This window comes from Phasianus colchicus, chromosome 15 (assembly GCF_987193195.1).
Source record: "Phasianus colchicus chromosome 15, bPhaCol1.hap1.1, whole genome shotgun sequence".
Lineage (NCBI taxonomy): Eukaryota > Metazoa > Chordata > Aves > Galliformes > Phasianidae > Phasianus > Phasianus colchicus.
In genome coordinates, this window is record NC_143450.1 from 13623425 (window position 1) to 13648508 (window position 25084).

General features: G+C 51.0%; 2 protein-coding genes across 8 annotated transcripts; one reads left to right on the plus strand and one right to left on the minus strand.

Annotated features, from left to right (window-relative positions):
• Positions 1 to 2851: 2851 nt before the first annotated feature.
• Positions 2852 to 6631, plus strand: CD74 (CD74 molecule). 2 transcript variants are annotated; one of them, XM_031598279.2, is made up of 9 exons: positions 2852 to 3009; positions 3921 to 4096; positions 4232 to 4323; positions 4418 to 4480; positions 4677 to 4772; positions 4892 to 4982; positions 5352 to 5540; positions 5691 to 5747; positions 5906 to 6631. In XM_031598279.2, exons 1-9 carry the CDS (start codon positions 2936 to 2938, stop codon positions 5911 to 5913), a joined length of 846 nt encoding a protein of 281 aa, XP_031454139.2. In that variant the 5' UTR covers positions 2852 to 2935; the 3' UTR covers positions 5914 to 6631. The 2 variants fall into 2 exon arrangements, with proteins under 2 accessions (XP_031454139.2, XP_031454140.2); XM_031598280.2 differs by lacking the exon at positions 5352 to 5540.
• A 917-nt stretch (positions 6632 to 7548) lies between these two features.
• TCOF1 (treacle ribosome biogenesis factor 1) lies at positions 7549 to 24424 on the minus strand. Of its 6 annotated transcripts, XM_090150808.1 has the most exons (18): positions 24255 to 24424; positions 24009 to 24064; positions 22101 to 22243; positions 21357 to 21463; positions 20895 to 21231; positions 19987 to 20081; positions 19289 to 19513; positions 18612 to 18881; positions 14705 to 14882; positions 14395 to 14540; positions 12391 to 12564; positions 11884 to 12130; positions 11558 to 11643; positions 10607 to 10835; positions 9729 to 10292; positions 8613 to 8710; positions 8056 to 8095; positions 7549 to 7598 (listed from the first exon to the last, which is right to left on the minus strand). In XM_090150808.1, exons 1-17 carry the CDS (start codon positions 24363 to 24365, stop codon positions 8060 to 8062), a joined length of 3102 nt encoding a protein of 1033 aa, XP_090006934.1. In that variant the 5' UTR covers positions 24366 to 24424; the 3' UTR covers positions 7549 to 7598; positions 8056 to 8059. The 6 variants fall into 6 exon arrangements, with proteins under 6 accessions (XP_090006934.1, XP_090006936.1, XP_090006935.1 ...); XM_090150810.1 differs by having other exon boundaries at positions 7549 to 8095; positions 21357 to 21433; XM_090150809.1 differs by having other exon boundaries at positions 7549 to 8095; positions 11558 to 11640.
• Positions 24425 to 25084: the final 660 nt, after the last annotated feature.

Consider the following 25084-nt stretch of genomic DNA (forward strand, 5'->3'; position numbering starts at 1 on the left):
CCCTTTTTGTGGAAAAAAGTTTCTTTGCCTGGGTTCGTGTTCCTAAGCCAGCATTTCTCTTGGCGCGGCCATCATGTTTTATTTGTAATTTTATACATGGCTGTGGAAAGCTTTAGAAATCAACTTCCCTTTCTGTCTTAAAAGTGCATTATTGCAGCTATGTAAACAGCTATTTTCCTGTATTTGAAGTGTTCTTTGAACTTTGCATGGAGAAAGTGCTGAAAAACCAAGAGGAGTTGAGCCAGCGTGGAGCTGAGCACAGCCTGGTGCTGTGCAGGGAGCAGGGCAGAGCTGTGCAGAGCAGGGCTGCGTGTTACTGCTAACACAGCTCTATTCATGGTGCGTTTTCACAGTTAAACCTTGTTCTGGTGTTATTTTGTTAATGGGGCTACTTCACAGGGTTTCTCTTTGGGTAAGGTGCTTTCGGGACATAAATGGGAGGCAGGCAGGAGTGCTGATCTGTTGGCACAGGCAGCTCGGCCAGCTGTGCTGCCCATGAGACAGGAGGTCTCAGTGGAATGTCAGGCTGAGACATTCCGATGCACTGCTGAAGGTCTCTACAAATTAACAGACTTTCTTAAGGCAGAGCTGACATTTTCTGCTTGATTCAGCTCCCTGTGGGTCAATGAGGAGCAGCTAGAAACCATGGCAGAGCACAACTATCATGTCACATCTAATTGACCCCTGCAGGACCAGAAAAGGGAAGGTGCCTGGTTCTTTCGTGTTTGGAGAGCACATGAGGGGAAGCAGCTCTGTCTGCATGGCTGATCCCTCCCACGCAGAGGCTCAGGGCTGATGGGCAGCATCCCTTGTAGCTTTGCTTTGCTCAGAGAGCAAACTGCTGAAGAAACAGCATAGATCTTATGTCAAACTGAAGGCAGAGTGAGTCCAGACCTAATGCCCCTCTTGGTGTTGCAGTTCCTCCCTGCAGGGTTTGCTCAGGCTCACACAGGTGTTGGAGCTTTGCCCTCTGCAGGAAGGCGATGTGCTCTGCTGGCCCATAATCCCCAAGAGCAGGAGCTCTGCAGGGTCTGTACCAGCCTGAGCTGCTCTCACCCCCATCCATGCTGCTTGTTGCAGTGATGGTGCTGTGCCGTGGGCAGGGCATTCCCACTGTGCCAAACGCAACGTGTGGGTTGGGGGCTGAATGGCAAAATGTGACTCCGTGAAAACTGCTTTTATTTCTCAGCTGGTCTGACGTCTTTGGAACAGCTTCATAGATTGGTTAAGAACTCCCAGGGAGAAATGGTGAGTGAGGAAGAGAAGGGCACAGCCATGTGGTGGTGGGAGCACACAAGGACGCCTCGGGCCTCCTGGAGAGGAAGGCTCACTTGGCTGGCCAGCAGGGCTCTGCTCTGTGGGTACTGCCTCTTCCTGCCTCAGCAGAGCTGCTGCAGCCATGCGTGGAGCTGCCAGCCCTGCAGAAACACCCCAAGCTGAGCACTGATACACACGGCGGTGGTGGGTCTCTGCTCTGTGGTGAATGCTGTGGCTCTGACCCAGGCATGCTCTGCATTGCTTTGCAGAGTGACGTGTCCTGCATGTTGCCAGGAACGTGCTGCTGTGGCTAACTCACAGGACAGAGGCTGTGAAATGCAGGCTTTGCCTGGTAACAAGTGACGACAGGTAAATGCCCACAGGGTTATTTCCTCCTCCGTGCCTGAAATAATTGCTGTGCTCAGGTCAAGCCCTGTGGGTAACATGCAAGTCTCAACTCAGCCATAAGACTGCTCCTTATTCCAGATGTTTGGGGGGCTTGGTTTGCCCTAAAAAGACAGCTGATTCTCCTGTACATAGCAGCATGATGTCTGTGGGTAGCATAAAACAGCTGTGCTGACTGCACAGCTGGCTGGAGCCTTGGATGGGAGCAATGTTGGGCTCGGCTCCTAGGTGCCTGTGAGTAGGACAAGGACACAGCTCTGTATCTGCTCTGCAGATGTGAGGTCCCACAGTGCTGGACACAGGGCTGCAGGGCTGGCTGCAGGTGCTGCCATGGGGTGCAGGAAACAGTGGAGAAAAAGGGAGGTTGAAGGCTGATGTGCAAAGGTCAGCATCTTCCTAGGAAAACCATCGACTTACTGACATAAATTTTTAAATGCCACAAAGATGTGCAAAGATGTCTTTAAAAAAACCCAAAACATTCTGAAATAGAAAAACTTGCCCAGAGCAGAACTCGGTGAAATCCGTGCTGCTTTCACTTGCTGAGTTCCCCTTTGCTTTTCCTGGCACCCCTTGGGCCAAGGCTGTCAGGGGGCTCACAGCCCTCTCTCCCTGCAAGGAGCTGAGCGTGAGCCAGAACTGTGCAAACTCTGTGCCCCAGCTGCTGGCTGGGCAAGGGAGGGCTGGAAATGGCACGGGCGTTTTTATGGGCTTTTTTGTTTTTAAATGCCAAGGGTGTGTTGCTGGTTTTGAAGATGCGAAACGTTAATGCCTTCGGAACAGACTGCAGAGGGGTCTTGTGTGGGTCCCTGCCCCATTCTTTGTGGATGAGTCTCTGTTCCTCAAGCAGGTCTCAGCCAACAAGAGGTCTCTGCTGGGCAATCCTGCAGGTGCAGAAGCTCCCGTGCTGCCCCAGGAGAGAGGACTGATTTACTCAAGGAGCCTTCTTGTGCCTGCTCCAGCCTTAAAACTTCATGGAGCGGAGCCGGGCGGTCTGCCCAGTAACAGGTGACACCACCAGATGCTTCCCATGTCACAGGCAGCAGACCACAGCACAACAGCAGCAGTGCTCTGATGGGACCTGGCGTCAACTGTGGACCAGAGACGTTCGGCACAGAACTCTGCCTGGCAACAGGTGATGCAGGGCCGACAGCCAATGGGGCTTTTTTTTTGTCCCTCTCCCAGGGGGTGGCAGGGCGGGGGGTGCTTAGTTGGGGTATTTCCAGCAGCAGTTTGTGGGGCTCTCATTTCCCCATCGGGCAGCAGTGGTGCAACCATGGCTGAGGAGCAGCGGGACCTCATCTCCTCCGATGGCAGCAGTGGGGTGCTCCCCACTGGGAACACCGAGAGGTGCCACCACAGGGACATGGGTGGGGGGAGTGGGGAGGACGCAGTGTGACTGTGGGATGGAGGAGTTGTGCTGTGTGGGGCTGAGAGTGGGTGCTGCGTGGCTGTGGGGCAGAAAGGGCTGGAGCTTGGCTGTGGGGTCAAGGGGGTCATAAAGCGGCTGGGGGGTGGTTGGGGCATGGCATGGCTGTGGGGTGGGCAGGTTCATGTCGTGGTTATGGGGTGCATGGGGGATCACTCAGCATGGCTGTGGAGCAGATATGCTTGTGTCGTGGTTACGAGCGGGTTGGGGGCACAGCCCAACTGGCAGACTGCAGGCTTGGCTGTGCGGACCGGGTGGGGATGCAGCATGGCTGCAGGGTCCTGCTGGCACGCTACGGCACCCCCATGTCCCAGCCACCCTCTGTGTCCCAGTCTCTTCGTGCTGGGTGTGGAGAGGTGGTGGGGGTCACCTCGAACGCTTCCAGCCAATCAAAAATCCCAGGAGTGCTGACATCATCAGTCTCTGGGCAGACAGGCTGGCAGCATGGCCAGGTCCAGACTCTGCTGGGCAGCACCTGTAGGTGCCTTATTCCATAGTGCAGGGCTGGCTCCCAGGGGCAGGACACAGCTCAGAGCCATGGCAAGGAGACATTTTCTATTTCATTTGCCTTTCTTTGGCGTCCATGTGCAGTCGCACCCTTAAGCCCTGCGCACGTGGCCGAGCCCCTCTGCTCACAGCTGTGGTTTCGGTTCCCAGTGCGTGGCAGCCACCCAAGCACTGATGTCACACTCATTGTTTAGAAGAGATTTGTGTTTCTCTGGGTGCGCACTATCGGAGCGGTCTGGGTTCAGTGGCACTGTAGGGTTTGGGGACCACAGGGCACCTTGTTTTGGTGTTTGGCCCCACAAGCATTCCCTCTCCTGTCCCACAGGTCCACAGTCGGCCGCAGAACCGTGCTGTCGGTGGTGTCCATCCTGGTGGCCCTGCTGATCGCTGGCCAGGCCGTCACCATCTACTACGTGTACCAGCAGAGCGGGCAGATCAGCAAGCTGACCAAGACCTCACAGACCCTAAAGCTGGAATCGCTGCAGAGGAGGATGCCCACCAGTCAGTAGCATCACCAGGCCTGGGGATGGGTACTGGGTCCTGCTAGACTACCAACCCCAGGAGATACTGAGGGCTTGGTGGAAGCCAGAGCTACTCTGCTTGGCTGTGCCCCTCACACTGCTCTGTCCTTGGCAGGCACCCAACCGGCAAACAAGATGGCGATGTCCATGATGAACATGCCTATGGCCATGAAAGTGATGCCTCTTGCCCCCTCTGTTGGTAAAATGGTAAGAGGTGCCCCCTCAGCAAGGGGTTGGAACACAAACACGATGGTCTGTGAGGTCCCTTCCAACCCAACCATTCTATGATTTTTCTCTGCAGCCCATGGAGGCCATGAAACCCCGCAGCAACAAGACCGAGGATCAAGTCAGGCACCTGCTGCTGGTAAGCACTCCCACTCACCTGAGCCCCACAGCTGCCCTCTGCTCTGCAGTAGGTAATGAGACTGCATGCTTTGAGCTCCCTGGGGCTCAGTGCTGGTAGAGCTCTGGTCCTAGCAGTGCTTATATAAGCAATGCTCCCTCCTGCCTTATCTCCTTGTTTTTCTTTGCCATCTCTCACTGCAATGCTCTCTCTGCAGAAAGCAGACCCCAGGAAGACATTCCCAGAGCTGAAGGACGACATGCTGGGCAACCTGAAGCGTCTGCAGAAGACCATGAGTGCTATGGACTGGCAGGTCAGTGCTGGTTCTCTCCTACCCATCCCTTCCAGGAGTGAGTCCTGTTGGCACTTTGTGGGCCGTTGCCCGCTGGGCTCAGGACCTCTCCATATTTACCCTCCGCTCCCCTTCCTCAGGATTTTGAGGCCTGGATGCACAAGTGGCTGCTCTTTGAAATGGCCAAAGGCCCCGAGGTGGATGAGCAGAAAGCAATCCCAGCGGAGAAAGGTATTGTGGGGTGTGGATGCTGCAGGTCAGGGCTGAGCCTTTGGGAGCAGTGTACTGCCACGGCAGTGACAATGCTGTCCCCTGCCCTCCTCAGGGCTTCCTCTTCCTCCAGCCTCCTGCTGGAGGCCTTTGGAAACAGCTATGTCCCAAAATCCAAAGCACCAGTTCCAACCCTCTCTGTCACTATCACCCTTCAGTGAGATCGTTATCCTTGGCTCTCATTAAGGTAGATGGGTTTCCTTGGGGAAATCCAACGAAGTGACACTCCTGAGCAAGGCAGCATTTTGTTGCTGGTTTCCCTTATAGGATCTTCCATGTACCCCGAGGTCCCAGGTGCTCATACTGCCCCTTTTGTTTTCATTATCCTAGTGCAAACTAAGTGCCAGGCAGAGGCCAATTTCAGTGGTGTCCATCCGGGTCGCTTCCGCCCCGAGTGCGATGAGAACGGCGACTACCTGCCCAAACAGTGCTCTGCCAGCACAGGCTACTGCTGGTGCTGCTACAAAAATGGCACCAGGATTGAGGGCACTGCCACCCGGGGAGAGCTGGACTGCTCGGGTAGGTGGCAGGAGGAGCAACAGGCAGGGAGAGAAGAGGGGGCCCAGGGCTGGGGCAACTGAGAGCCAAGGGCGGGCAATATTGACTGCTTAAATCTATCCTGGGTGAGGGATGAGGCTGTGGCACTGAGCTGCTACTGTCCCTTTGCAGCACCCACCCCGACAGAGCCTGAGGAGATGATCTTCTCCGGGGTGGACATGCTGAAAGGTAAGAAGCCCTGGGGCTGATGTGCTGCAGGGGTTGGAGGAGCTCTGCTCTGCCTGTTCCCCACAGCAGGGCTGCTGGCAGCACACTGATACAGGGGCATAAGGCTCTCTGAGCTTAGAGCCAGCTGGTGACTCCCTTCTCTCTTTCCTTCAAATCAGCCAAGTAGAAGAGGACGCCTGTGGATGCCCATCCAGCCTTCAGCATCTGAGTCCACCTTTTTTTGCTCCATTTTTCTGCTCTTACCTTGCTTTCCCGAAGACAATTAGAGCGCTCCTGCCCTGACCTGTTACATCCTTTCCCCTGCTGCAGGACAGGGCCTGGGGTGGACCACAGTTGGTTGGGGCTGCAGTGTGACTGCTCCACTTACTGACCCAGGTGGTAGAGCTGGAAAATGATTTCAGCTCTGGGGGCCCAGTCGTTTTTGCTAATGGGATGTGAGCTGCAATACTGGCACTGTGTGAGGGACACCACCTGGTTCCCAGCCTTCTCCTGTTCCCCCAGAACATCTCTCCCAGCACCTGCAGCAGAAATGCAGAGATCACCCCTGCTGAAGAATGAGCCACTAATGCTTTCTTTCACTGAACAAACATTAAAAGCAGCAAAACAACCTTCCTGAGCTTATCTAACCCCTGTAGGTTTGAGCCCTGTTAAGAGTACTAAACCTTCCTTCATCTTTCTTGGGTTGTTTTACTTCTGTTTTTTTGAAGACTGTAGTACAGATAGATGCTCAACTTTCAGCTGAGCAACAACCACAGGGAGCAGCAAGAGGAAGAGGAGCTAACCTTGGAGGCAGGGGGGCTTTGAGTTTTTCTGCACATATCTATTACTTCCTTTATGAATGAAATCAGAAGCTAATTATTTCAAATAAACTTTTCAATATGAAAGCCTTGTAAGCAACTCAAGTTGTGCAGTAATGCCAACTGGGTTGTAACTATCCTGGATTAAAAATAAATTCAATTTCAGGGGGAAAAAAGGAAAGAAAAGGGAAGAAAACTGCTGAGCTCTGCATTCCTACTCCTTACTATGCTCCTCGTCCTAGTCAGAAGGATCTGGTCCCTCTTCTTCCTCACCACTGACATTGCAGAAAGCAATTCAGTTTTCCCCAGGGGCTGAAAATGTGCCCAAGAATCTGGTTTAGATGCTGGGTACTCCCTTCCTACCTGCAGCATCCTCTGGAGTCAGCTCCTGCCCCCGGCCAGCTCAGCCCCAACCCAAAGGCCTTCTCACCCCTGTCCCTCAGATGCAGCTGAAGGAAAGTCTCACTGTTCCTCTTTTATTCCGTATTCCATAAAAAACAAAAAAAAAACAAAAAAAACCAAAACAACAAAAAAAAATGCAGCCTTGGCTGAGAACAGCTGTGGACACAGCTGTTCAGTGCAACTCCAGGGACACAATAACTATTGCCGTCAGTGTTTGTTAGAATAAAAACTAAACCCAAAGAGCTCTCTTCCATAGATAGTAAAAGGTCTGACACCACAAATCACAGAAGGAAAAAAGAGAGTAAAAGTTTCTCTTAAAAATATAGCTCTGTGAAGAGAAAAAAGGTGGCTGGGCGTCAGCTAGGAGGAAAGCAGTTTCTGCACACTTGCTCTTCTCTGGTCAAAACATCTCCCTCGGTTCAGTTCTTAGTGCAGCACATGAGCTGTCAGGGAGGGCAATAAACACAGCTCTGGGCCCCAGCAGGACAGGAGGCAGAAAGTTACATCACTCTGCTCTAAAAGTCACAGTTAAAAGAAGATATAAATTATTATTTATAAAAGAAAAAGAAGTGGGAATTCTGCTGATGAGCTTCCTTTTCCACTCTTCTGTTTGATCTTCACCCATAAATCCTTAATCACAGGGATGCGGTACCTTTGGGGAGAGGAGTTAAGAGAATTAGGGATAGTGAAGAGAACAGCTGTACAGCTGAGCAGAGTGGAGGCAGATTCATCTGGTCCACTTCCAGATGGCCAGAACTTCACCAGCTCATCCACATGACTTTTCCAAGCTCCCTGTGGTCAGCCAGGACAGACAGACGCTGCCAGAGGCCACTTATCTCTGGTGACAGAGGACAGCAACATCTAGGCTGGGCATCCGGATTTCAGCAGCTAAAGAGTTGAGGTCAAACATCCAGAGAAGCCAGCACACTTCTGTATGACTTCCCTTATTCTGTTCCACTCCCTGGCTCTCTAATATAGAGCCAGGCTGCCTCACACAGTGGGTGGTTAGAGGACACAATGTCTTCCCAAGACTGGCTCAGGAGCACTGAATTTGGCCAAGGTTACCGCCGCTCAGAGGTACCAACTGATAGTTCCCACGGGCCATGTACCTTCTCACAACAATCCTTCCGGCTCAGCTGTTTTCTTCTTCTAAAAAGGAAAGGGTAAAAAATAAATCAGTATATCTGCATCACAAACACGGAGTACCGAGCAGAGCCAAGAGCCACAGATGCTCCTCAGATGCCAAGGACAGATCGATGACAAGGAACACCCTCAGTCTCTCTCTGCCACCCTTTCCTAGTCATTGGTATGGGATGCAACAGCCTGCAAAGCCCTCAGGAGCTCCAGTTCCTGCTGACAACAGCTAGATGAACAGTGAAGGAAGAGCGCTCACTCAGGCAAGTTCCCTGAAAACAAAAGGGCCTCAGGGTTTGTTCCTTTTAAGGGAAAGTATCTTCCCTGAGGGATACAGGAAAATGCCTTTTTTCATTCCACCCCAATCCCAAAGAACCAAAGGTCAGGGTTTTTGTATTGAGGCTCTGTACTGTCAGCAAGGCCAGGACATGGCTCTGTTCCCCTCCAGCCTCACATGTTGCAGGAATGAGCATCACAAGTGCTCGTCAGAATGCCTGTCCCCATGGCATCCTGTCCCAGGTCTTTCACATACCTTTTTCTTCTTCTTGTGAACTTCAGCAGAGCTATCTGCTGTCGATTCCCCTTCTGTGGGCATCTTTTTGTTCTTCTTTTCTTTTCCTGTCTTTTTCTCTGGGAAAGAAAAGTCAACTAAGACCTCTGTGAGGGGACATAAAGAGCTCTTGGTTGAGGAGGAGGTGGGTTTCTGATCACATTCAATCCATGGCAGTACTCTGGGTGAAAGCAGAGCTGTGCCACAAGGAAGTTGTGCCCACTCCAGTACCCTCAGGCCTGAGTAGTTTGATCCCTGTACATGTGTGGGCAGAATTAGGCAGGATGCCCTTCTTCCCACTTGCTGCTGTCCAACCACCCTGAGGAACTGTTTCAGTGCTGGAGCAGCTGAGCACATGCCAGAAACCAAAGCAAGGGGAGCTACCAACACCAGATGGACACAAGTTTCAGCTGAGCACGACTGTACCAAGAAGCTCCAGTGCATGTCTGTGCAACAGCCCACACAGAGGCTGACAGACAAGGCTGTTTCCTCCAAAATGAAGGGGTGCATCTCTGCAGAACAGAAAGCCCAGCAGATCTGGCCCACCCATTTAATCTTCTTTCTCTCTCATGAAAAAGCCCACAACAGCTATGACTTGCAAATGGATTCTGAACTGCAAAGGATAAAAAAATGCCCTTGCGTTAGCCCAGCGCAGACGGGCAGGTATCACAAGGTGCACAAGGAGGCCTCAGGCAGTTCAGCACAGACTCACCTCAACCCTCTGCCAGCCCTGAGTTGTATACTTCCAGCCCTTGTAAAGGCCAGGAAAGGAGAAAACCATGAGACAGGTCATCCCATGACATTTGCATAGGGACATCAGCTTGCTCTGCAGACAGCAAGGATCAATGAAAGTATTACATAGTTTGTGCTGTGCTGGATGTGGGACAGAGGCAGGAGAGCCCAGCTGGCTGCCTGCAGTATGACCTGATGCTGAAAATGCAGAAAAAATACTAAAGTTGGGAGTTAAAAATCTTGCACTGGCTTTGAGTGGGCCAGAAAGGAATGAGACAAGGCTAATGGGAAGATGGTTGCCCTGCAACAGAGGCTGAGCTGCAAGAACCTACTGCAAATGCAGCCCCACACGACACGGAAACTTACTTTTACTTGATTTTTTCTTTTCCTTGCTGTCTGGCAGCTTCTCTGGATCATCAGCTGCTTTCTTTTTCTTCTTTTTGGGCACTTCTTCATTAGCTTGTCCTTTCCGCTTCTTTTCCTTGGGCTGTCCAACAGCCCCATCTTCTCCTGGCCGTTTCCGTTTCTGAGATGCTTTCTGCTTTTTGTTCTCTTTGTCTTTGCTCTTAGAGGTTTTCACAGCCTTGTCTGCTGTGGAGGAAGGTTTCTTCTTTTCCTTCTTTTCTTTTTTCTCTTTTTTTTTCTTCTTCTTTTCCAACCCTTCTGGTGTTTGCACTGCAGGAACTCCAGCAGCAGTGGTGACCTCACTTTTACTCCCCAAACTCGACTCCTCTGGCTGTGGGGTTGAAAGCAGTGCAGATGGCAATGGGTTTACTTGCGTCTCTTTTGCCTCAACATCATTCTCTTTCGCAGCCAGGGCTTTCTTGAATGGGGAAGGCTTGGGGTTGGCATGACTTGCATCAATTTTTCCTGCCCCCTTCTCTTTGTTGGATGCTCCTGTGGCTTCCTGGCCCAGAGGAGGTTTGCTTTCTGCAGAAACAGCGACGAGAGAGATGACAACTCTGGGAGCATTCCTTATGCACACCCATTAGCAGAGGAGGGGAATGCACATTTGAAGACAAATACCCAGTTCTCCCTCCAAAGCAAAAATCTGCTGGCGATCCTAGCTACAGCAGATAGCTGTGTCATGGCCAGGTTAAGCCAGCAGACGGCAGCAGCACCCCATGCTGGGTTTTGCAGTGGAGACACAACCGGAACAGGCCCTGGTCCCAGTGTCACTCTCCTGTGCCAACACAGCTCTGCTCCTGTGCCAGGCAGATTCCTAGCCTTGCCAAAGGACCCACCTGCTTTGTGGTTTGCAGACACCTGCTCGATATCTGTGTCAGAGTCACTGCTGTCACTGCTGGAGCTGTCAGCTGGGGCTGCTTTCACGGAGACTTTGGCGAGGGAGCTATTGGCATTCACAGCTGCTTTCCCTTGCCCTGCATTGCCTACAGGCTGGGGGGGAACCGTCTTTGGTGTCTGAGGTGCTGCTGGGCTCTTGGAGAGGCTCATATAACCTGTGAGGAGGGACTGAAACAGCACAGACACGCTGAGGAGACAGCACAACAGAGCAGCCTCCCTCACACCAGGTACATAAATCTCTCTCTGTTGATATAGCCCCCATACTCCAAGTGAAGAGCCCCCACTTTGGCCACCTGCAGAGTGTGCATGGTTCAGCCAGCTCTGCAGAGAGGCCATGGCAAGGCAGGACTGCCAGGAGAGGGAGCTAGCACAGACAGGCCCTAAGCTTGCAACAGTAAGAGCTGATGGTGATAGGGTCTCTCCTTTGTTCTCACCCAGTAAAGCAGACATGGGGAAGGCTCCAGGCCATTAGCGTGCACCCACGCACAGCTAATGCACTGCAGATGTGCTGCATGCCCTGCACATTACTTACAGAGGGAATTTAATGGCTTGGACAGGGATTAAGTTACAAATAAAAAGGGGGAAAAATCCTGCTGCTATTGGAACTACGCACCAGTTCTCCTGTTTTAACCCTTGCTAGGCACCAGCTCCTCCCATGTGCAGGGAAAGATATCACCAGCTCTGAACCCAAGGCTTGGCTGCCTGGGGAAGCATTCCAGATTTCAAAGCCTGTGCCTTCCCACACCAGAAAGCTCTGCTCACAGCACTACAATTTCCTGCTAGCAAACCTACCCCAGCTTTCCATTTGCTATGGTGGAAAACTCAACCTTTTCTCTGCTACTTAGGAGTCAGCTGCAAGATGGATCCCACAGCCTGCTCAGGTACAATACCTGTGATACTGCCTCTTCATCCTCACTGGAATCTGACGAGGAGCTGTCATCTGGCTCAGTCCCTCCTGGTTTCTGCAGCATCCCTGCTGGAGAAGCACAGTTCATCCCATTAAACCCACCACTGCTTACTCAGGGCTAGTTCACCTACCCAGCACATGAGGATTGTCACCAACAGGCCTTCTCCCTCCAAAGGGGAGCCCTCTGCAGAGCTGGAGAGAAGAAATCACTCTCCAACCATTAATGTGAAGGAGACATACCTCCTACAAAAAGCTGTCCCACCCTGGCCTGGCCCACAGCACTGAGAGCATTTTTTTGGGAGAACTAACCAGGTTTGGGAGGCTGTTTGGGTGTCTCCTTGTCACTGTCAGAGGAACTGCTGCTGTCCAAGCTCTCCTCTGCTTGAGTGAGCAGTGCAGTCTGGCTCAGCCTGGCATCCTGTGCTGGCTGCAGGCCTGGCTTCTTTGACTTGGCAGTGGGGCTTCTCAGGATGGAAGCAGCCTGCGGGGCAGCAGGGCTGGCTGGAGGAGCTTTCCCCGTGGGAGCTGTCTGCTTTAAGCAAGGAGGAGGAACAGCCTAAGGAGAGAAAGATGAAATGCATATGGAAGAAGGAATATTTGCTCATGCCCATGACTGGACAAAGCCGCCTAGAACAGTTGGGCTTGGCAATATCAGTGCAATAACAGTGGTTCTCTATTTTAATAGAGCAATCTTCCCCCTTCCTGAGCGTTCTCCTGCAGAAGAGGACAATGCACCAGCCTCAACCTCCAGCTCACTCACCCCCTCTGCCCACTCTCCCCAGGGAAGCTCCCCACATTCATCTCCTCTGTCTTTACCTCTCCCACCACTGTGCTGCTCTCTGAGGAATCACTGTTTGAGCTCTCAGACACTCTGGAAATTGGAGGGATAGGAGGTGCTTTTATTCCCTTCCCCGAAGGTGGTGTGGCATTAGCCTTGGCAGCCACTGTGCTTGAAACCTTGGTTGGTTTGATGTTCTGCTGGGATAGAGTCTAAAATAGATATGAAAGAAAAATAGGACAGAGCACAACTTGGAGAGAAAACAGACAGAAACACACACCAATCCACTGCTACCTCCTTCATCTTCAGCACAGCTCTAATGCTCTTATTCTGCTTTCCTCACTGGTCAGCTTTGTCTACTGTGAGCTCTCATGCATGGCCAGTACTCTGCATGTGCCTACTGCATTAGCTCAGTGCCAAAAAAGCAACCATACAGAGGGCTCACAATGTGCTTGCCAACCAGAGATATCTATCCATGGCAGCACTAGCAAGATTGTTAATGCAGACTCTATTTTGCAGAGCAGGCACCTGGACTCTCTACACACTGGTGTAACACATTCAGGGTTAATTAGCAGCAGAGATAAAGCAAGGACACCAACTGCAGGTCAAATCTGCCTTCAGGTCCACAAGCAAGTCACGGATTAAAGAGCAAATTAACAAGAAGCAGTTGTGTTTCCTCACACTTGAAGCCTCTCATCAAACTTAACGTAAGAGAGGTTAAAAATAGAAGAGCCACGGGCATGGAAATCAGACACTGACATCAGGTCCAAGACACAAACACCAGCTAAGGAGGTAGCAGGGGCAGCGAAGGAACTCTCAGCCTCCTGGTTTGTGTTACAAACAAGGCTACGTGAGCAGCGCTCCCTCTCACCATCTCTGACAAGCTGGGTCTTTGTGGGCTGACATTTCTCACACAACATCTGGCTTTCAGAAAAGAAGGCAACGCTGCACAATACAGAGAACTGCCAATCTGATGAGAGCTCTCAGCCGTCTTGCACAGAGCTCAAGTTACAGCAACTGCATTATTTTATACAGTCTTGGTATTATAAATAAGCTTTAATCAAGGACTGCTCAGGCTGGCTGCTTGCCGACCAGTTGGGTAGAAGGCAGCCTTTCCATTAGCCAACATGGGGAAGGATTTCCTTGAATGCTCCTCTTCTCCCTCTCCCAGCAAGGGTGCTGGCCAGAAAGGGGGTATGTGTGTGTAGACAAATAGCACAAGAAGTGCACTTGGCCACTCAACCCCTGGCTCCAGCTCCTTTGCAGCACCCAAGCCCCCATCATGTAGGAATGACAACCACACTCCATAGTCAAAGCTTCCTCACATGGATTTTTCTTGGGCTTACGCTTAAGGGGTGCAGAGACACCCAGAATAACTTCATGCAGAGGCAGTTCAAGCCCCCATAGAGCTCAGCTATGGCCCTATAGTACCAGCATGGAGAGACATGGCATGAAGAGACTCAGCTGAGAAAGCTGGGATTGGCTTCATGAACACTCAGGAGTGCCTTTGGCACAGATATGGGGTCACCTCTACTCTCTAAAGTAGGGGTCTGACTCTTCCTCTGGCTGAGAGGCAGCAAGTGCACTGTGCCTCCCTTTAACACAGATCTGTCCGGCCTACTGAGGCATGGTAAGCAGCAAAAAGCTGCAGCTGCATCCCCTGCAAGGGGTTTGGGAGGAAACAGGGGGAAATCCAGCTACCCAGCTCATGGAAAAACTCTGCCTGCAAGACTTGGCTGCCTTTCCAGTCTGTTTAACTCCCTGGAGTAGGGCAAAAGGAACACAGACCCAGAGGAGCTCTGGCCTCACACATCTAGTCATGTTCCTGCCAAAATATTCACACCCTTCACTATTCTCACGTACACCAAGCTTGCCGAAATGCACATCCAGAGATGGGGTCACTGAGACCCAGGGATGCTGCCAAGAAACCCTGATCCAGCTGAGAGAAGGGCTCCTCTTTGCGCCATTCATCACTCAACTACCTTCAACAGTCCTGAGATACCTGCTCAGCACCCACACTCAGCAGGTCAGCAGCTATTTACCTGTGTGGGAGGGACTATTTCCTCATCAGAATCCGACTCCTCACTGGAGTCATCACTGCTGTCCATAGGCAGAGGAGGGGCTGGGGCTGATATGGGTGCCGGTACTTTCCTCACACTTGTTGGCTGGGGCATAGCATTGCTTTTCACTGCAGAAAAGGCATATGAGATTGTTACTATGAGAAAGAGTTGTCCTGGATAGCCAAGGAAAGCAAGAGTTATCTTTAACAGGCTGGGCGGTTCCATTTACAGGGTAGAAAAGGAAACCACGAGAATGAAGGCAAGGGATCCTGGTCACTAACACAAGACTCACCAGCAGGCAGTGCAGGCTGTGTCTGTGATACCAGAGTCTCCTCCTCACTGTCAGACGAGTCACTGCTTCCACTTTCAGAGGTCTCATTCTTCAAGGTGCTTGCCACTGCCTTTTGAGGAGTCGCGGCTTTAGCAGCCTGGCTCAGGCTGGGAACAGGCCCAGGCTGTTCTGGTAACCTCTGAACAAAAAAAAGAAACACAGTCCCAGGAATGTGGTATTAGTACAACAGAAAAAACCCTGCAACTCAATTGGGATGTACTCTCACAGCTTGGGCAAAAGGCTGCAGACATCCCTCCTGCACACTGCTGAAGGCTAGCAGTGACAGAGGGAGAGTGCCTGCTGAGAGATCTGGTAGCTGCACCACCCGCAGATATTCTCCGAGCTCACAGTGCTCTGCACCCACTCAGTTTACTCCGCTCATCGCTCATCTTTGGGCTGTTTTGCCAAAGAGCAGCATCACGCTTTCCAGGGCAGGCAGCCCCTATTCAACCCGCATGCTGACAGACTGCTTGGTGCCATGCCTCCGGGTCTGCTGCAAGAGGGTAAGACAGACTCCTGCCCTGCTGCACAGACCCTGCCATCCGCATTTCCCAGTCCTGCAATGCTGCAAACCCAGCCCTGCCTGCTCGCAACCCTCCACCAGCCATGGCCAGCAGCCGAGAGCAGCAGCCCAGCCTCCTCACAGGAGAATGGATCCTATCGTGCTTCCTGGCACAGCCCCACTGAGGGCTGCCACTGGGGCAGTGTTTATCATCTCCAAGCCAAACACTAAACAGACAACAGCATCTGCATGTTTATCCCATTACAGAACAGCACTCGGAACAAGCCAAGCACATTTTGACTCTGCTTAGAGAAACAGAAACCTCCAAAGGACTTGGGAGGGGGGGTAGCAAACCTCTCTTGTCTGTTTTGTTTTGATTCCAGTGAGTCACTATCTCCAGGAGAGAGGCCAGATTTGCAGTGCTGAAGAGAGAAGTGCTTGAAGACAGCACTAGAATTCACATGGTCTACATGAATGCATTAGCTCCATTCCCTTTCCTTCCCAGGCAGTGCTGTGCAAGGCAAAAATCTATCGAGATCAAACCCCAGTTGCTCCCTTTTAAGGCCTTCACAGCACCAGGACTGGCTTACCCCCCTGCTGGATGCACAGCAGGAGGGCTGCTTTGCTTTCTAACTTCAGAAGAGATTGGAAAAGACCTGTGAAAGAACTAGATGGAGGAATCCTGGCACAGAACAAACACAGCATCCACAGAGAAACCACCATAAGCCTTTATACAGCCTTGGGATTCCTCACATATTCCTGGGCAGAAGCCAAGGTCCCTCCATCCACCTGATCCCGGTCACTGCCAGATGGCTGATGGCCACCACGTCCCATGGCATGGCTCCAGACAGAATCAGGCCAGCAGCGTGGCTGAGCAGAGAAACACAGGCAGGGGGTTCTGACAGCTTAGAGTCACAGGTACTGCAGTAACTCAGAGAGGAGGAAAATAACTCAAGAGGAAATCATTTTTCCTGCTCCTTCTTCAGTCCCCAAACCAGGAGCTGCCTGTGGATCAGTACAAGTGATGACTCAGCTCCTGCACAACCCATCTGTCACTCCACTGGGTCCATTTGCATCATGCAGCGCTGCATGACAAGAGGGGGAAGCAACGCCAAGCCACGTGCAATGAGCAAACTGTAACAATCACATTCCACCATAGAAGTGCCACCAGCGTATCAGGACTGAAATCAATAGCTCAGCTGTGTCACGACACAGTGAAGAGAGTGATGCCATCTGCAAATGAGCATAGAGACAGGATTAGGGAAGGGAGAGGGAAAGACCTTCCATCTCATGGGAGATCTGGCCTCTCTCCACAGGACCTCCAGTCTAAGACAAAAACTTGCAGATACAACTTCCACCGGCACAGTCTGTGTGGGTTTCTTTGGGATGTTCAGGAATGACACAAGTTCCCAGCATGTGTCTTTATGCAGCTCACACCCCATCCTGGTAAGCAGAAACAGAAGTCTGTCCACGGTGGGCTTATGTGCCATCTTTGGCCCACAGCGTTAAGAAGAAAGGAAAGCAGAGCAGAACTGACATTTCCAAAAGAAAGGCAGCTCATCGGGTCTTTAAGGTCAATTTGTTCTGTCCCCCCACCACCAACCTCCCCTCCAAAAATAAGCAAACACCTTGTCAACTTCTTTGACTAAATATTCCTGAGTCTTCAGGGGTAAACATACCAATTAAGCAGTTCAATTTAGGCATGATGTTCATTTTAATTGTGCTAATCCACCCCCACAGGGAAAGATGAAGCAGCTTCCAACGCTCTGTATCTGTTTGGATCTTGCACAGAAGCCAGAGGAAGTTGCAGGATACAGCAAGTCAGTGGTTAGCATATGCCCAAGTAACAGATGGTGAGGATGAGCTAAGAGTTTGACTGGGAGGACAGGACTGTGGACACAGCTAAGCCTAATGGTTTAATCTTCAGGCTTCACTTAAGGTTCCTGTCTTAAGGCTACTAACACAAGAAGAAACAGCCTGTTTGGCAAAAATAGAGCTCCCTTGATGACAAGCTCTTCTTTGCTAACTACATTTAGTGAAGGGTAATTGCCACTTTGCAAGAGGGAAGATGCTGAAGTGGTTAAACAGCCACTGGCAAGACAGCTACTTGCTGCTGCCAGCTTCAATCCAACACGGGGGGAAAATAAACCCACCCCAGTATGTCCTTCAACTGCAACACTTCTAAAATGGATGAGTCTCAATAGTTTTACAGAGTGAATCCCTCATAGCCCAGTGTATGGGAACTGCTGAATCACGGACTGAACCTCTGATTGATCACCTGAGGTGAGCAATGAGTCACCCTGGGAGCACAGGTGAAGGCAATTCACCTGTCCTGCTGGAAGGGTGGAGTCTGGCTCCACCTCTCCTAGACCCACTTAAGAGCTGACTACCAGTGGGGAAGGATCTCTTTCTGGAGATCCCTTCTTTGGAGTTTTACAGTGAGCCTAGGACAAGGGTAAGCACTCTTATTTATTCACTTTTTGGTATAACTGCTTAGCCAAACTCTCTTGTTTATTTCATAATTATAACATCTGTATATTCATTAATTATACACCCAGCTATCAGGATAGCTGCTCCTGCCACCCAAAGCTGAATCTTTACATATAATAATGCAGGAAGAGAGCAGCATAGAGCCAACTGTTAGAGAAGCATCCCCCTCCACCCACCTCAGCAGACCAAGGCTATAAAGACAAAAAATACAGAGCCTCTCTGGCTCCTGCCTGTCAATACTGAAAGGACGCGTTGACAAAGAGCCTCCATGCAAGGACACGTGAGGCTCTGCCCCCGGATTCCCTTCCTCCCCAGCAGATAACTACCATCTCCAAAATATTGTTTTCAGGGCACTTTCCAAAAGGTTCTACAGCTCAGAGTCAGCGCAGCGAGAATCCATACAACGGACTTGAAGATGCTCTCACAACCGAGGATGCTTTCACAAAGGGATTTGCCTTTAGTCTGAGTGCTCCTGAGAGAGAGCTCTAAACAACTGCATACAGGACAGTTAAGCAAGACCAAACCATTGACAACCCCTCACGAAGCCCACTCCAGAGAAGGAAGGCACAATTGTAATGAATCAGACTAGTTCACAAGAGGCACTTGGCATCTATTCCCTACATGCAGATGCTGCTGCTGCTGCTGGGACACTGCTCCTCAGCTGAGCCTGTGTATTCCAACAGTTTTTGCAATGGTGTTCCTCGTGGAAGATCCTGAGAATCCTTAGGAATCATACAATCATTTAGGTTGGAAAAGACCTTCAAGATTATCAAGTCTAATCATCAACCTGAACTGATCAGTGGTAGCATTTAATGGCTGAACGATTGCTTTGTGCAGCCCATTCCATGTGAGTGAGCTAAATGCACTATCACCCACCTTCTGGCTGACAGGCACAGGCAGATCCTCCTCTTCACTGCCTGAAGAGTCTGTGCTCTCTGCCGGGTTTGTACTTCCAGCTGGCTTTGCAGGAGCAGCAGTCCTTCCTGGTGTGGTTTTAGCTTGTTTTAGCACTGCTGTTTTTGGTGCTGGCTTCCCTTGGGACAGTGGAAGTGTTTTTGCTGGAGCTGCTTTGCTGGAGAGCGATGATGCTGGTGTGGTTTTCACTGGGGATAGGATGGCCTGGGAGGTTTTTAAAGATGGCTTTGACTGGACAAGACAAGAAAGGACAGTGTGAAAGAAGGCAAATTCCATGGCTGCATAACTAATTCCCTCAGACTATAATCAAGGAAAGATTTCAGAGCCCCCTGGTATAGACAAATGCTGAAGGAAGATCAGCAACTGGAAGAAAAAACAAGGAATCCTTTCACCCAGCTGCCTGGGGACAGTATCCCAAGATAAGGAAATAAGACGAGACCTTCTTCATCAGCCTTCTGATATTACCAGTCACCTCTACCGACGCAAGTTGGAGATCTCTCCACAGGAAGGAAGCTAAGCTGCACTACAGTTTGCCAAATTATATGCCATTTATTGTAATTTATAGCTGAAAGACAAATCCAACCATGGCAATTTCCAGCCTTGGAGAGGCATGCAAGAACAGTGTCAGACAGATGCACCTGGGTTACTGATAGGGGCTCCTCATTTCCACTGTCTGATGAGTCACTGCTCTCTGAGGTGTCATCAGGCTTTGCAGCCACTGGAACCGTTATGGAGCCATGCTTGGTCTGGTTTGGTGTCACTGCTTTTTGCTTTACTGTGCTCTTCTTGGTGGACACTGAAGTAGCAGGTGCACTTTTCACAGGTGTTGAGTTAACCTGCACTGCTTTAACAGCTGGTTTTGCCTGGGAACAGGAGGAAGAACAGGAGAATTTTACACACTTAGGAGAGAAGAAACTGGCTCTGTCATAATTGCAGAATCTGTATTAAGCAAGGTCACCATGCTGCCTTTGATCAGGAAAGGCTTGTTCAGACTCCAAAGCTGAGCACTTGAAGCAAGCCACTCGTCCATAGACAGCCTGGCCAACCTGCCCTCCTTCTGCAAGTCACATCTCTACAGTTATGTTTAATCACTTCCTTACAGATCAAAGAATCTCCTTCCACTTCAGGCACTGGGAGGAATTGGAATGAAGCATTCTCTTCTGGAAGAGGTTAGTGGAGCTCTCAGCTACACAGCATGTTTCTGTGGCCTTGGATTTGGGGATTTTATGCATCCAGGGATGAAAGGGATGTTCTCAGAGAACTGAGCACTGCAGCATTTTCTCTCCCTTTCAAGAGAAGGGAAGTTTCTTTGGGGACGAAAACTCTGAGAGGTTACCTTGACTGCTGTGGTCGCAAGCTCCTCCTCAGATGATGTCTCATCACTTGATTCCTCACTGCTGCTCTCAGCTTCCCCAGCTGCCTGCTTCAGCTCTGAAACATGAGAAAGGAGACAACACAGCTGCTGCCTGCTCTCAGCTCCCTGAGCATGATGCTAATGCAGCTTTTGAAGCCAGGAAAACAAAACAAGCAGCAGTGAGAAACTAACGGGATTTGTGGGGAAGAGTGCCTAGTCTTTCCAAAAGCATCAGTTGCCTGGTAGGAACTGCTTCTCCAGGCAAACATCTACCCACAAATACAACTCCCCTAAGTACAGGCAGATGAGAATTCCCTTTCTGACTTTTCTCTGATCATGCAGGGAGTCATCCAGCTACACACAGCTCCCTGCAGGGGCACCCTAGCCTCATTGAACCTCCTCTGAAAGAGTCAAGAGAAGGACCATTTGAAGAGCTTTTGCAACATATTCCTCACCCCCAATAAACAAAGCATAAAAGAGATTCCCCTAAAGACAATAAAATACTCTAAAATAATCACTTTGCAATCACAACCAAAGATGCTGAAGTGCCTGTCTAGAAAGCTGAAAGTGTCTACTGCATTAGTGTTGCATCTTGTTCAGATATGCCACATTCATCTCCAGCCCTGTAGAGCACAATGCTGACAGAGATGCAGATGGACTCCTTAGCACAACATCTGCTACTCAAAATGGAAGCAAGCATGCTGGATTCATCCCACAGAGCTCCAGAGCTGGCCTGCTTTGCAGTATTCTTCCAGTCTCCCCAGGAGCAACTGCTTTGAGCTTTCCAGCAAAGGAACTGAAAGCAACATGCTGATGGTATGGCTGGGATCTGATCTGCAGTGAAGTCAAAGCACAGCACATGCATTCACTCTGCCCTGCAGGCTCCTTACCCACTTTGGGGGCTGAGGCCTTCACAGTCGTTATCTCCTTTTCCTCCTCACTCTCTGATGAGCTGCTGCTGCAGCTTTCTGGTGCTTTGGTCATTACTGGAGCTTTGCTTTGTCCTGCTTGGCTCACGGCTGCTACAGCTTGTCCAGGTTTTCCAGGTCCAGGCAGTTTCTGCCCAGCCTTGGTTGGGGTCACAACTGATGCACTGGGATGCTGCTTATTTGAGAGCACAGTTCTGTTTGCAGCAGAGGGCACTGCTACTTTACTGCCTGGAGCAGTGGGTTTAATAGGAGAATGCAAGGAGTTGGCAGCTTTGCCACTCACTACAGCTGGTGTCACCTACAGAAAACAAAAGAAATTAGAAGTCTATAAAAAAAAAGGGGCTAAACTGGACGCAGCATTACCTCAAGCAGCAATTTTGCATCTGGACAAGTCCTAACACTTAGGAGACAGTATCCCCTTACCGTAATTGCACCTTTTCCACTTGGTGTTTCCTCTTCTGATGAGGAGTCATCATCTTCACTGCTTTCTACATTCACTGCTGAGTTTGTGACCGGGGAAATGCTGGTTACTGCACAGGAGAAATTGAGACAGACCTTCTCATACCAAAACAGTCCCTGGTCTGCAAAGGCTCCCAGCAGGCAGGGCAGGGCCCCATCTTTACATCTGCCTCAGATCCACAGCCACTATTCTTGAGACACATAGGTGCCTTGCTTCTACCCCATCCTCCTCACCACAGCCAAGACACAATCTGCACATTTCCAGGGGATGTACTACAGCAGATGAGATTGAGCTAAAACATCTTAGGGCTTTTGTTAGGCTGCACAAGCCAATGCCTCCCACATCAACAGCAGAAGGGTTGTCCAGACCAAACAAAAAGGTCCTTCCCTCATCTGTGAAAATACCTTTCTTTGCTAGCCAAGCAGACAGCTGGGGCTTATTTCCCAAGGCTTCACCCAAGCTACAATACCCAATCCCTTCCCTCCCCAGATAATCGTAAAAGGTTTTTGTTGGCCTTAGCACACATCTGCACTCTTCAAAAACTCTACATGAGATAAATCTGATAAATTTGATAAATTCGTTGTTCTAAGAGCATGAGGGAGTAGCCATTGATTTTTCAAGCATTCTATCTAGCCAAACAAACTGAACTGCTCAACACAACCCCTCACTATTACTCTGTGAAATTGAGGGAGTTTACAGGCTCTTACCGTTTCCAGTTTTCGTCTTCTCTTTCTCATCCTCTTCTTTCTCTGAGCTTTCAGAGCTGCTCACAGGATCAGGAACTCTGATCTTCTCTGGGATGGCCGCCTCCTCATCACTCAGCTTTCTTCTCCTGGCTTTTGAAGGAGTTCTAAGGGGAATGGATTTTGTGTCAAAAAAAGGGAAATATGAAGAACAAATAGAAAAATTTAACATCATCCACTCTCAGGCCAGGCTTAAGCCTGAGGACAAATAAGTGTCATTCCTCTACAGCTCCCAAGGAAGGGAGGAATGCCTGCCCAATTTGTTGGCAGCTGGTAATACAACAGAAATCACTTCAAAAATTTGCCATGTGTGACCAGACGTTCCATACATCGTGTGCAGGAGAGCTGTGGTGACCTCAGGTGCTTGTCTTGCAGCAGCCTTTGAGGGCTGCACATGCTCTGAGTACTACTTCTGCAACCAGGGCTGAATCTGTACATCATTCCCACCACTTCAGAACCTCTGCAGCCTCCCTCACCTACCCAGCATCCCCCAATAACAAATACAGTCCAGTAGGAAGGCCATTCCTAAAAAACTGGAAATGCCAGCTACTAGGCTCACTTTGAAAGAATTTCTGGAATACACCACCAAGGATGGTCTCAGATGGGAAGGAGCTGCAGCACAGTCTGAGGAAAGGTATTTTCTAGCCTATGAAGTGACATGACTAGAGGATCATAGATCACCCAGACAAGTGCATTTGAGCCAAGCAGGATGCTTTCTGGATAAATTAAACCACAAGTCAACACATCCCTCGTGTAGAAGACATAGCAAGGGCAGGCAAGGAATAAAAGGCATACTTGTGGTGTAGAATCAGAAGGTAAGGGTGACACCAGAGAATAAGGAATCAGTCAGTGTGAGCACCCTGTCATCCCTTGGGTTTAAAAGTAATAGGACAACAGGCGCAGAAGAAGGTTGGCATCAACACCCAGGAAAGCAATATATTGTTGGAGGCAGGAACTGTAAAAACCTGGTTCTTACACTACTCCATTCTTATCTAGATCCACCTTTCTCCTGCTCTTGCAGGAACAAGACCAAGGCATGAGGCATCCTAGCAGGAGACACCTCTTCAGCAAATGCCTGCTTCCCAGGGCTGGGGCACAGCCAAAGGAATGCTTTCACTCAAGCACTTCTCAGCACAGGCACCAAGACCCAGCTGCACTGACACCCCGCTTCCCCACCCCTGCAGCTTCCACCAGGCTCTGCATCAAAGTGCACAGCGTGAGAACAAATAATATCTCACTGCACACAGCTTCGTGCTGCAGTTGTTCACAGGGAGCAATCAGTGGGATAACGATGAGGGAAGTCACTGGGGATGGACAAGTATGGGCATGAGGGTTGGCTGGGAGCAGGAGATCCTTTGCTGCCCAGAGAGGCAGTGGATGTCCCGTCTCTGGAAACATTCTGTGTCAGACTGGACCAAACTCTGAACAACCTGATGGAGCTGTGGATATCCCTGTTCACCGCAGTGGAGTTGGACCAGTTGGTCATTAAGGTCCCTTCCAACTCAAACGATTCTAAGGTCCTTTCTGGTAGATGTGCTACCTGTGCTTTGCTTAGGGCACTGTGAGTCTCTGCCCATTCTCCACGTGCAGCTCACTCTGGCTGCAGCCAATATGCATAAAGCACGTGGCTTGGTAAGGGAACTGAAACAGAGACGGGGAAAGCAAAGTATGCCTCTGATCCCAGCATCACAGCATCTCAAAACTAAGCAACAACTTATCCCTAAGCTAAGGAGACGTTAATAAAAAGCGATTGTTACCACGTGAAACCAAGGCAGGAGGAAGGCTGCCGAGCACAGCCATCACACAAAGGGGAAGCCCCGCGCATCACGGACACACGTGTCCCCCGGCCCGGCCCCGTCCTTCCCCACTCACTTCTCCCAGTGTGTGAAGATCTCCTCCAGCGACGTCGCCAGGGACGGGAGCAGCTTCTGAGGGGCAGAGAACACGCGTCAGCCCCCGGATCTGCTCCCAGCACCCCACGATGCCGCACCGGGCCACGCGAACCTCGCGCACAGACCCTGCCCGTGAGCCCGGCCCTACCCGCGCGGGCCCCGCACCGCGCCGCCCCTCAGGCCCACGGCGAGCGCAGCCCAATCGAAGCCGGCCCGGCCCCTTTACCTGTCCGAGCTGCGCCTGCAGTTCGCGGGCTGCCCGCGCGTAGCCGGCGCGCAGGAGGTGCTGGTGGATGAGGGCCAGCAGCTCCCGTCGCCCGCGGCCCTCCGCCGCCATGGCGCGGCCCAGCTCCGCGCTGCTCCGGGCGCCGCGTGCCGCGCTAAGTGACGTCACGTCCGCTTCCGACCGCACGGCCTCCTGGGAAATGTAGTGCCGGAAGTGGCTGATGGGCTGGGGTTGGGCTGCTGTGGGGTGCGAGTTTGGTTACGTGGGGTTGGGTTGCATTGATGTTGGGTTTGGATTTAGGGCTGGGGTTGGGGTGCGTTGAGTTTGGGCTGCGTTGGGATTGGGCTGCGTTGGGATTGGGTTGTGTCTTGCCCACTGTGGCCACTGAGCTGAGCGGGGTAGCCCTGGGAAGCCATGATGGCGCCCAAAGCAGGGAGCGTAGCTGAGACCTGAAGCCAAACCCAGAGCGAACTGAGTTCTGAGGGGGACCCAAACAAGGCAACAAGCCTCTCCTGAGGAGCTCCATCCAGCCCCATGCTGAGGGGCAACCTCTGGGGCAAACTGAGCTATGCCCAGGAGCCAAACCTAGGCACCATCTGAGCCCGGGGAGCTCAAGAGATATTCGGGATACATACTGATGCTTCTTACATTACTGCATTCCAGCAGGAGATCAGACACCTCCCACAATGAGGACAGGCTGATAACCAACGAGGCAGTGATTATTTCAGCAACAGCCACTAAATTTTCCTCTTGTGGGGACAGAGGCCTCACTGCCCTGGAGTGATTTACTGTTCGATAGACATGAAGCTGCTGCAAGGATCTGCTCAGGC